General features: G+C 41.2%; 1 protein-coding gene across 1 annotated transcript in view; it reads right to left on the reverse strand.

Annotated features, from left to right (window-relative positions):
• Positions 1-12,647, reverse strand: part of atrn (attractin) — a 397,885-nt gene that overhangs the window by 177,041 nt on the left and 208,197 nt on the right. Inside the window, exons 22-24 of the mRNA XM_043706341.1 lie at positions 8,458-8,510; positions 1,776-1,870; positions 1,114-1,192 (exon numbers count right to left, since the gene is read on the reverse strand). Coding sequence (XP_043562276.1) covers positions 1,114-1,192; positions 1,776-1,870; positions 8,458-8,510 — 227 coding nt within the window. The remainder of the gene's footprint in view (positions 1-1,113; positions 1,193-1,775; positions 1,871-8,457; positions 8,511-12,647) is intronic.

The following is a 12,647-nucleotide window of genomic DNA, read 5'->3' on the forward strand; positions in this document are numbered from 1 at the left end:
CTGCTCTAGTTAGGTCTGAGCCGATCAGTGGCTCAATTTTATTTTACCAACTTTGACCTATATTGTTTACTATCCTTATCTCACAAATACCTATTGACCTTACTTCTTAAAACTGTAGATGGGTATAATTGCACAATAGCTATGATGCAGGATTTAATGATCTCAGAAGCATGGACCAATGATCCAAAGACATGAGGTCAAGCTCATGACTGCAGCTACGGATTGTAATTTTAAAAAAGTTATTCATTTGTGGGAAGCAATTGTTGCCCAACCCTAGCCGCTCTTGACATGATGGTGGCGAGAGGTCTTCTTGAACCACTATAGCCCATGTGCTGCAGGTAGACACACAATGCCCTTGGGAGGGAATTCCAGGATTTTGACCCAGTAACAGTGAAGGAACAGCAATGTATTTCTAAGGCAGGATGAGGAGTGGAATGGAGGGGAACTTGCAGGTGGTGATAATCTGCTAAATTGATCTTCGAGGTGGACATGGTCATGAGTTTGGAAGGTGCTATCTAAGGAATCTTTGGTGAATTTATGCACTGCATCTTGCAGCTAATGCACTGCTGTTAGAGTGTCAGTGGCGAAGGGAGTGGATGCTTATGGATATGGTGCTAATCAAGTGGGTTACTTTGACCTGGATGGCGTCACATTTAAGTGTTGTTTCCACCAAATTCAATTATTATTATTGAACTATCATGAACTACCACTTGGATGTACAGACCCATGCGGTTCTCACATCACTTAAGTATAAGAATCTGTGTCCTTAACCTAATCTGGCATGTTTATTTCTAAATCAACTTAATGATGTTAAAGGTGTTGTTACTTACCCTAGAACATGTGGGATTTCCGTCCAGGCTTCCTAGCTCAGTGGTAAGAAGACTATATTATGTGACAAGAGGCTCCGCTTTACCACTGGATCATTAAAAGAAATTACAATTTTCCTTCTTTACTTAAAAGGCAATAGATAAACAATGGGGAAGATACAGCAACATCAGTGCTAGGATTGAACTAGCTGAATCAAACTGTTCTTTCTGCAGCAATACAAGGGATGAAATCTCTTCTTAATTCATTTAAATAGTTATTTAAATATTTAAATAAAGAAAACCTTACCTAAAAAGCTACTAGACCACGTTATATTGAGGTTGAAATTCTTTGACGCATTAATAAACATGTCCAAGTCTCGGTTTTGCTGAAAGAAAATGTATAAAATAATTGCTTCAAAATAAGTTTCCAGAGAATCGCATATTGGAAAGAACAATAAGCAATAAAGATGACTGCAAAACTATGGGTCACAGTTGCGAAATATTGATGCATTTCAAGAAGCTACACACATCTTTTAAAATAAACTTTTAAAAACCATTAAGAGTCAGGCAATCTACATAAAAGGCAACAAGAGAATCATGTGTAGGCGCTGTCATCATAATATACTCAAGCTATAAATGCAGAACTTCTCAAGAGAAAACACCAAGTAAAACTGAAGGTTATGCAAAAAATGTGAAAGTACCCAAGATAATGGTACAGATGCCCATTCCAACCACCCAATTTCCCAGGTTTTCCTTTAAGGCCTGTACTTATTTCCAGCTCCACATTCGTTGCCATCCTTACAGAACATCTAAAACGGATTGTCAAATTAATAGCTACTAATGCCAAGTGCGATTTTGTATCCTGTGGATTTGTCTGCAAGAAATAGGCAAACAGCACAAACTCACTTCTAACACAGACACTGAACTATTTTGAACTCCTACCTAAATTCAGTGCATGGGGATACTTACTTCTTCAGGGGTGGCTACAAAATTGATGGCAGTGTAGTAACGATCATCCTCTTGAGAGAGGCTGAAGGTGAACTGGTAGTCAATCAGTAGAGTATCTGTGAAAGAAATTAAAATAACGAACTGAAATGCTGGACCACAACAACTGGAATCACAACTATTCATTTCAAATATTCTATCTTTATAGATATATTTCTTCAAACTTTTCCTCAGGACTTCCTTTACAATTTTTATAAATTGAAGATATTTATAAAATAAAAACTCAAAACAGAAAAATAGAAGTTAGTGAACCTAACATTGTAAAACACCCAAAGGCACATCACAGTAGAATAAGAAAACAAAATTCGACATCATTTCACAAAAGATGACATTAGGAAAGATGCTAAAAATGTGTTGCAGCAGGTCAGGCAGCGTCCAAGGAACAGGAGAATCGACGTTTCGGGCATAAGCCCTTCTTCAGGAATGAGGCTGACCTGGGGTGTGCAGTGAGAGAGGGACTCATTGAAATCCTTGTAGAGGGAGGAAGAGAACTTCTTCAAGGAAGTCATCCTTGTAAGAGGATTCGCAGTAGGTTAAAATCTTCGAGAGAAAGTGAGGGCTGCAGATGCTGGAGATCAGAGCTGAAAATGTGTTGCTGGAAAAGCACAGCAGGTCAGACAGCATCCAAGGAACAGGAGAATCGATGTTTCAGGAATCCTGAAGAAGGGCTTATGCCCGAAACGTCGATTCTCCTGTTCCTTGGATGCTGCCTGACCTGCTGCGCTTTTCCAGCAACACATTTTCAGCTCTGATCTCCAGCATCTGCAGCCCTCACTTTCTCTATTTGGAAAGATGACCAAAGAGGTGGATTTTAAGAAGACCCTTAAAGAGGAAACAAAAGAAAGCGAGGTTTGGGGGTGGAGGGGGATTTCTCGAACTTAGGGCATTCAAAAGGCACACTGTCAGCAGTGAAGGGATTCAAATTGGGATGGTCATGAGTGAAGCAGCAAAGACATCTGAGGATTGCAGACTCAATGTGATTACAGAGATAGCAAGGGCGAAGGTGGTGGTGGATGAATCTGAAATGTGTATTACGGAAAAGGATTCATTTTGTCCAAGCATGACATTTCATACTCAACAGGACACTTAACAAAATCAAAACAGAAGCATTATTTAAATGGAAGCCAATGTAGGTGACCAAGCACAGGGTTGATGATTGAACAAGACTTGGTACTATTTGGGCCGTGCACAGAATTTTGGATGTCCTGAATTTTACAGGGGGATAAATGTGAGAACTGACCAGGAGTGCATTGGAATAACCAAGTCTAGAATTAGCCGAGGCATGGATTACGATTCCAGAAGATCAGTGAGGCAGGTACAGGGTCAAGCCAAGGTATAGAGGTGGAAACTGATGGTCCATTTACAACACAAACGTGGTTCTCCTAGAAACCATGCCCCATTTTCACACCAAAGACTCCCTTATAGTCCGAAATGGATTTAAAAACAGATCTAACGATTCAAAATTTTGTATCTATGCTGTGCTGTGGAGTCTTAGCAGCAGGACTATATTCCACAATCTGTAACTTCACAGCCCAGCATATCCCTAGTTCCAGATGACTCACCCTACTTTAACAAAACATGTAGAACAGCATGTGAGAAAAGCACCAGCATTTGGTTAAGAGCAGCTGGAAATTATTAAGTTGCAACATATAATCAGATGCATTCTAAACCTGCTCTGTACAAGCAGCATGTGATGCGATCTGAGAATCAACAGATCCAGCTTTGGCAACCCAGTCACAGACAGATAGAAAAGTAAACAACAATCAGGAGACAAAAGCTTCATCAACAATCCTACCTGCAACAAGGATGGACACCAACAGAAAGGAAAGGAAAAAGCATTCACTATTATTTTTAATCATAAATACCAAATGGATAATATAGCACTGACTTCTTCTGAGGGTCCTAATACCAGAAATGCCAGTCTGCAATGAACCTTACATGACTTCAATAAATGGTTGAGTGCACTGAACACAAAGGCCATGATTAACAATGTCTTAATTATATTGTTGAAAATCTGGACTTCACAACTTGCTGGACCCCTCAGTTACCATAGGGGAAAGTGAGGACTGCAGATGCTGGAGAAGGGCTTATGCCCGAAACGTCAATTGTCCTGTTCCTTTGATGCTGCCTGACCTGCTGCGCTTTTCCAGCAACACATTTTTAAGCCCTCAGTTACCATATACATGCAACACTGGCATTTATCTAGCAATGTGTACAATTGTTCACTTCTGTCCTGACCACAAAAAGCAGGACAAATTTAAACCAGACAATCACCATTCTATCAGCCTATTCTCAGTCATCAGCAAAATGCCAGAAGGAATTGTTAAAAGTCCTTAGATTGCATTGTCAAACACCTGCTCAACAATTTTCAGTTCTGCCTGAATCACACTTCAGACACACTTGAAAGCTTTGTCTAAACATGGGTACAAGAACACAGATGAGATGACCACTTAACATCATGGCAACATTTGTAAGATAATAAAACAGGAGTCAATGAAAATCATGTTTTAATGGTTGAATAGAAAGGTAATTGTGGTTTGTGAAAACCAATCAACCCAGCCTCAGCTTTAACAGTTCCTCAAGGCAGTGTCTGAATATTGGGGCAGCACGATGGCTCAGTGGTAAGCACTGCTGCTTCACAGCACCAGGGTTTGATTCCAGCCTTGGGCGACTGTCTGTGTGGAGTTTGCTCATTCTCCCAGTGTCTGCGTGGGTTTCCTCTGGTTGCTCCAGTTTCCTCCCACAATCCAAAGATGCACATGTCAGGTGAATTGGCCATGTTAAATTGTCCATAGTGTTAGCTGTATTAGTCAGAGGGAAATGGGTCTGGGTGGGTTACTCTTTGGAGGGTCGGTGTGGATTTGTTGAGCCGAAGGGCCTGTTTCCACACTGTAGGGAATCTAATCTAATCTAATCGAACAATCTCCAGCTAGATCATATCTACCTCAACTACTGGTCAGATATGGGACTGAATGCTGATGATTGGAATGTTCAGCTCCATTTATAATTCCAGTAACAATAAAACAGACCACATCCACATGCAGGTTTGGGCAGCTAGTTAGTGGGAAACACATAGGTCTCGAGCATCAGACAACAGTGACCACCTCCATAAAGAAAGAGTCCAATAACCTCACACTGACCAGGAGCTGGCCCACTATCATCTTTTCAAAGATCACTAGCAATGGGATTTTGGTAGGCTCAGTTCCATCACTCCACGTCTCAGTCCGATTTTCCAGAGAAATAAATGAGCATGCATCAGTTGTTAATCAGATACTCAAATCCCAAGCACCCAGTCCCTTATCCAAGATTAGTTTCAGACCATCATTTGACGAAAGCCATGCAGATGAGGGAATGCTGAGTTCATGTTACCTTCATAAAAGCTAGAAAACTCCTAACAGTTACTTCCAACAAATAGATTCTGGGAAGCCAAATGTTCTTTTACAAGATCAGAGTTCAAGACAAGGGAAATAAATAAATAAATAAATAAAGTTGAGATAAAGCAATGATGCACAAAGAACCACAGCACAAAAGGTAGCTATGAGCATTCCATGTTTGTGCTGGCTCTCTAAAGGAACAATTAACCTAGTCTAATTTCCCATCTTCTCCCCAAAGACAGGTAACATTCCAACATCTCTGGTATGATACTGTATCTTCTTCTACCACATACTCACCGTAATCTAGATCTGAATCATTAATTGCGTAATGATGTCTTTCCATTCGTTCTTCTGTTAATTATCTGTGGCTGTCTGGTTCTCAAACCTTCTGCCAATGGAAACAGTTTCTCCTTGCCTATTTTGCCCAGATCTCTGATGTTGAATCTGTTTTTAACTTTGCTTCTCCAAGGAAGACAGCCCCAATTTAATTTCCACCTTCTCAGAACCACTCCCACTAACCTTTCCTTCACAGCTTTCCTGAAGTGTGATGTTGAGGACTGAATGCAGCACTCCATTGAGGTGAAGCCAGCGGTTAACTTCCTTGCTTTTGTATTCTATGCCCATAATAATAAAACACTGGAGGCTGGGTGATAAAATTTACTCAAGGCAAACTGAATTTGATTTTTGATAGACAAGGCTCATGGGGTGCCAACAACAGAACCGAGATGACAACTAGATGAACAATGATATTAACACATGATGGACAAGATTGAAATGTCAAATGGGCTCCTCAGTTTTAAGTTCTCATGTTCCGGTCTAAATATGCATCAGGAAGAGTAAGGATCATTAACACCAAAACCTGGGAAACTCTCCTCGAAACCCTGTCACTCCATTAAATTTATATCTCCGCTACCTTCCTTTTATGACATGAGTGTAACTGCTCACAAATATGTTGCAGAGCATTGTTTTCATGTGTTTCAGCAGACTACATACACCACATCAACAGCATTTCTTCAAACTTATATAACTTCATCAAACAACACCAACAACTTATTGAAACAAATCTATGTTTACTTTTCTTAATTAACTGGGATTTGAAAGGTCACTCATTTGGTCAAGTTAACATTTGGAGAAGATTCTTCGATTTCAATTGATTTTTGAACAAGAGTGTAACACTTGCAATCTCTAACTCCACTAACTTAATATTTTTTCTTTAAGTTATAAATTATAGAATCCCTGCAGTGTGGAAGTGAGCCATTCATCCATCTAGTCCACATTGACCCTCTGAAGAGCATCACATCCAGACTCACCCCGTCACCCCATCCTATCCCTGTAACCCTGCATTTTCCATGGCTAATCCACCAAGCCAGAATGTCCCTCAACACTCTGAGGCAATTTAGCATGGCCAATCCACCTAACATCTTTGGACTGTGGGAGGAAACCCATGCAGACAGGGGGAGAATGTGCAAACTCCACACAGTCACCATAGGCTGGAATCAAACGTGGGACCCTGGTGCCAAGAGGCAGCAGTGCTAACCATTGAGCCACCATGCCATCCCTTTCAACAAGATTTGAAAACGATGGCTCTAATAATTTTCAATCTCCCAGTGTAAATGCTGAAAGGATAGTACCCTGATAAGAGAATCTAGAGCTTTGACTCATGATTACAGAATGAAGGTTTGGCCACTTTAAACAGAAATGAGGACAAATTGCTCCTTAAGGGTTACAAATGTGTGGAATTCTATACCCTAGGAAAGTGTTGAAGCTGGGTCAGTGAATATATTCAAGGCTGGCATTGTAGAATTTTGAGTTCAGAGAGGGTCAAGGTTGATGGAGAAAGTGGAGTTGAGGCAAAGACCAAATCGGCCATGGTACCTTTGAACATCAGCACAATCTCAAGGCACTACTGTATGTAATGTACTGTTCCTATTCTGACAGGAAGTAGCCAGCCTTTCTAGAAAATTTATTCAGTGTTAGCCGTGTGTTTTGGCAGTCTGGACCACTATTTACAAATCCTACGATTCTATATCATTTATTAAAGGAAAGGCTCAATTGCTTTCTCCGCTTCTTCTTTTAAAACTGATCGCTACCCAAAAATCCATTGGTTACAATTTTTTAAAACTTCATGAAGGAACTATCCCATGTTATTAACCATATGACTGTAAGAAATAGAAACAGAAGTAGGTCACCCAGGCCCTTGAGCCTACTTTGCCATTCAATATAATAATGGCTGATCCGACATTCCTCACCTCCATTCTCCTGCCTTTTTCTGTAATCAAAGATTTCCCAATTGATCAAGAATCTCTCCCAGCCTTAAATTTACACAAGAACTCTGTCCCCACAACTCTCTGTGAGCAGTTCCAAAGATTCTCAACCCTCGGAGAAGAAAATCCTCATCTCAGCCTGAAATTGGTGCCCCTTTATTCTGAGACTGTGCCTTCTGGTCCTAGACTCTCCCATGAGGAGAAGCATGCTTTCAGCACTTAGCCTGACAAGCTCCTAAAAGTGCCTCAATGAGATCAGCTCTTCTTCTTATAAACACCAGTTAGTAGCGTTCCACCTTTTCAGTCTTTGCTCAAAAGACAATCCCTCCATATCACGAATCATCCCAGTGAAAGTCCTCTGAACTGCCTCCAATGGAATGTTATCTTTCCTAATATAGAGAGACCAAAACTGCTCACAATACTCCAGATATGGTCTCACCAGCACCTTGTACAGTTGCAGGAACATTTGCCCACTCTTACAGACCACCCCCCTTGAAATAAGAGCCAATATTCCACTATTACTTGCTGCACCCGCGTGCTACCTTTGCACGTTGGTGCAAATTCCCCCCAAGTCCCTTTGTATTGCAGTTTTCTGCAGTTTTTCTCAATGGAAATATAGTCTTTTGCTTTCCCTTCCAAAGTGAACAATTTCACATTTCCCCACATTATATTCTATTTTACTTCAGCTATTAATATCACCTTGAAAACTGATGTGCAATAAAACAAATTCATTTTTGAAGAATAGCTTTAATACAATTGAAAAAAGTGCTAGTTATATTCAATGCAACTTTCATCCCTTGACCTCGCCAATTCCTTAAATCATGATATTGTTCCAGATCTTGGTTCATAGACCAAAAATTATTTAAATTAAATTTTCAGAGATAATTGAAGATCATCAATAACTGAGCAGGGTCAGTCTAGTTGTGCACAATTCTGAAAAAATACGTTTTGTCAAGTCATTCGATTTGATTCATTCCAATTTTACATCACAAAGTGCATTAGACTTACAGTAACAGGTCCCTTTCAGTGGGTTACCCTGGTATCGTGTTTCAACGTCACATCTAGAAGCAAATTCAATCACAGATTAATCAACACGATCATGCATTTTCTCCCATTTATTTGGTTTTGCATTTTAATTAAATGTAAACATTTCACGATTGATATAAATTCTTATAAGTAGTGGCAAGAACATGAAAAGAAGAAACATCAGCTCGAAAGTCCTGTTAAGATCAGCAGTGGATAACAGATACGTATCTGGGCATTGTATCTTGCAAGAAATTAACTGTCTTGGAAGAATTTGGGCGGCACGGTGGCACAGTGGTTAGCACTACTGCCTCACAGTGCCAGAGACCTGGGTTCAATTCCCGCCTCAGGCGACTGACTGTGTGGAGTTTGCACATTCTCCCTGTGTCTGCGTGGGTTTCCTCCGGGTGCTCCGGTTTCCTCCCACAGTCCAAAAATGTGCAGGTTAGGTGAATTGACCATGCTAAATTGCCCGTAGTGTAAGGGACAGGGATAAAATGTAGGGGAGTGGGTCTGGGTGGGTTGCGCATCGGTGTGGACTTGTTGGGCCAAAGGGCCTGTTCCCACGCAGTAAGTAATCTAATCTAAAATGCAGTGCAGATTCCTCAAAATGTTACCAGGGCTTCAAGGTTTAGTGTCAATACATAATCTAAATTTATATTCTCTGCTTTTCAGAAAGTGGTGCTGATTTTATTGATGTTTTAAACATTTTGAAAGAGATGGACAGAATAGATGATAGAAGACTTTCTGGAAGTAGAGGCATATAGGAGAAGGAAGTTTATAATCAGAAGCATGATGTTCGGGCAAGATGTTAGCAAAACCCATTTTAACCCAGTCATGCAAATTTGTAGAAATCTATGCCACAAAACATTAAGACAATTAAATTTAATTGCAAAAGTTATAAAATCTTGCTAGTTTATATTCAGTCATGTAATACGTGCTTCACTGTCCAAGCCAACATTTATTGTTGGGCCCTAATTGCCCTTGAGATGATAATGGTGGGCTGCCTCTTGAACTGCTGCTATTAATATGCTACAGATAGACCGACAATGTATTAGGGACGAAGTCCTAGGATTTTGACCCAAAATTACTAAAGATAACATTTCCAAGCCAGGATGATGAATGATTTGGAGGTGAATTTGCAGGTTGTGGTGTCCCATGGACTGAATTAAGATACAAATTAACCATGATCTCATCAAATCAAGATCAACATGCTGAATGTTTCATATTGCTCTGGTAACTGGTAAAACACCAGTGACATTGTTTGTAGCAAGTCAGAGGAGAGATGTAACATCAAGTATTGGGGTTACTAAATTACAGCTGAGGCATGAAATTGAAGTGTCACTGTACAACCAGAGGGCCGTCCACTAATATATCATAGATACTGCACTGATAATCCACAGCATAAGACCAGAAGACAGGAGTAGAAGTTAAGCCATTCAGCCCATTGAGTCTGCTCTGCCATTCAATCATGGCTGATAAGCTTCTCATCCCCATTCTCCCGCCCTTTCCCCATAATCTTTAATGCCCTTGACAACCAAGAATCTATCAATCTCAGTCTTAAATAAACACAAAGACCTGGCCTCCACAGCCTTCTGTGGCAAAGGATTCCATAGATACACCACTCCCTGGCTGAAGAAGTATCTCCATTCTAAAAGGTCTTCCCTTTACTCTCAGGCTGTGCCCTCAGGTCCTAGTCTCTCCTAATTTGGAAACATCTTTCCAACAACTACTGTTCAGTCCATTCAGTTTTCGGCATATTTCAATTAGAAAACCCCTCATCCTTCGAAGCTCCGAGTATAAACCCAGGTCCTCAAACATCCCTCATACATTAAGCTTTTCCTTCCTAAGATATGGGTCAGAGAACTGCACACAATACTCCAAATGTGGTCTGACCAGAGCCTGATAGAGCCTCAGAAGTACATTCCTGCTTTTATATTCAACTACTTTCAAAATAAATGCCATAATTGCATTTGCCTTCCTAACTACTGACTCAATCTGCAAGTTTGCCCTGAGAGAATCCTGGACTAGAATTCCCAACTTTCTTTGCACTTCAAACTTCTGAATTCTCTCCCCAGTTAGGAAATAGTCCATAACTCTATTCTTCCTAGCAAAGTGCATGACCTCACACTTTCCCATTTTGCACTCCATTTGCCACTTCTTTGCCCACTCTCCTCACCTGTCCAAATCCTTCTGCAACCTTCCTGCCTCTTCAATACTACCTGCCCCTCTACCTATCGACGATATCTTTGTATCTTCTGCAAATGTAGCCAGAATGCCCTCAGTTTCTTCATCTAGATTGTTAATGTATGAAGTGAAAAGTTGTGGTCCCAACGCTGAACCTTGCGAAACACCAGTTGTCTCCGGCTGCCAGCCTGAGAAAGACCCTTTAATCCCCATTGTCTGCTTCCTACCAGACAGCTAAGCTTCTAACCATGCAAGCACCTTCCTCTAACCATGGGCCCTTATCTTACTCAGTTACCTCCTATGAGGCACCTTGTCAAAGGCCCTCTTGAAGTCCAGGTAGATAATATCCATTGGCTCTTCTTTGTCTAGCCTGCTCATTACCACCTCAAAGAATTCTAACAAATTTGTCAGGCATGACCTCCCCTTGATGAAACCATGCTGACTTTGATCTATTCTACCATACACTTCGAAGAATTCAGAAGCCTCATCATTCACAATAGATTCCAGGATCTTACCCATAACTGAGATTTGGCTAATCAGTCAGAAATATTCTATCTTTGCCCTACTCCCTTTTCAAACAGTGATGTCACTTTAGCGATTTTCCAATCCTCTGGGACTCTCCTTGACTCAAGCGATTCCTGAAAGATCACCACTAACATCTCTGCTATCTCTTCAGCTATCTCCCTGAGAACTCTAGGGTGTAGTCCATCTGGTCCAGGTGACTAATCCACCTTCAGGCCATTGTTTTTCTTGTACCTTCTCTTTGGTGATGGCCACCATACTCAGCTCTGTCCCTCACGCTCTTGAATTGTTGGGATATTACTCATGTCTTCCTCAGCTATTTCCATCTCTCCCACTACTCCCTCTAGCATCATTTTCTAGCATCCAATGTCCACTTTTGGGTCTCTTTTGCCTTTATATATATCTAAACTTGTACAGTCTTCCTTTATATTACTGGGTAGCTTATCCTCATATTTAATCTTCTCCCTCCTTGATTTTCTTTTGACTTCTGTTGGTTTTTGTAAGCTTCCCAATCCTCTGTTTCCCACTGCCCTTTGCCATATTACATGCTTTCTCTTTTGCATTTATGCTGCCCCTGACTTCCCTAGTCAGCCATGGTTGCCTCACCCTCCCTGTACCATGCTACTTTTTCCCTCAGGATGAATCTCTGCTGTGTCTCCTGAATTACTCCCAGAAACTCCGGCCATTGTTGTTCCACTGTCTGTCCTGCAGGGCTCCTCTCCCAGTCAGTTCTATCCAGCTCCTCCATTACGCATCTGTAGTTGCCTTTATTCAACTGTAATACTGCTACCTCTGATTCTAACCTTCTCCCTCTCAAACTGCAGAATAAATTCAATCATATGATCACTGCCTCCTAAAGGTTCCTCAACCTTGAGCTCCCTTATCAAATCTCTCTCATTGCACAACACTAAATCCAGTATTGCCTGCTCCCTTGTGGGCTCCAACACAAACTGCTCCAAAAAGCCATCTCGTCGACATTTGACAAATTTCTTTTCTTGCAATCCACTACCAACCTGATTTTCCCAGTCCACCTGCATATTGAAATTCCCCCCCTTGACCACAGTAGCTTTGCCTTTCCTACGTATCTCCCAACACATTTTTGCTGACAAGACATGAACAATTACAGTCCAAAGATTTTTAACTAACCAAGCAAAACTTGGATGCCAATTCATCACTGACTGAAAAGAACTTTTAGTGCCAGGGCTGAAAAATGTGTTGCTGGAAAAACGCAGCAAGTCAGGCAGCATCCAAGGAGCAGGAGAATCGACATTTCGGGCATAAGCCCTTCTTCAGGAATGAAGAAGGTGTGCTAAGCAGGCTAAGATAAAAGGTAGGGAGGAGGGACTTGGGGGAGGGGCGTTGGGAATGCGATAGGTGGAAGGAGGTTAAGGTGAGGGTGATAGGCCGGAGAGGTCGGGAAAAAGATTGCTAGCCTGCTTGGCACACCCTCCTCATTCCTGAAGAAG

The sequence above is a fragment of the Chiloscyllium plagiosum genome, chromosome 1, assembly GCF_004010195.1.
Source record: "Chiloscyllium plagiosum isolate BGI_BamShark_2017 chromosome 1, ASM401019v2, whole genome shotgun sequence".
Classification (NCBI taxonomy): Eukaryota; Metazoa; Chordata; class Chondrichthyes; order Orectolobiformes; family Hemiscylliidae; genus Chiloscyllium; species Chiloscyllium plagiosum.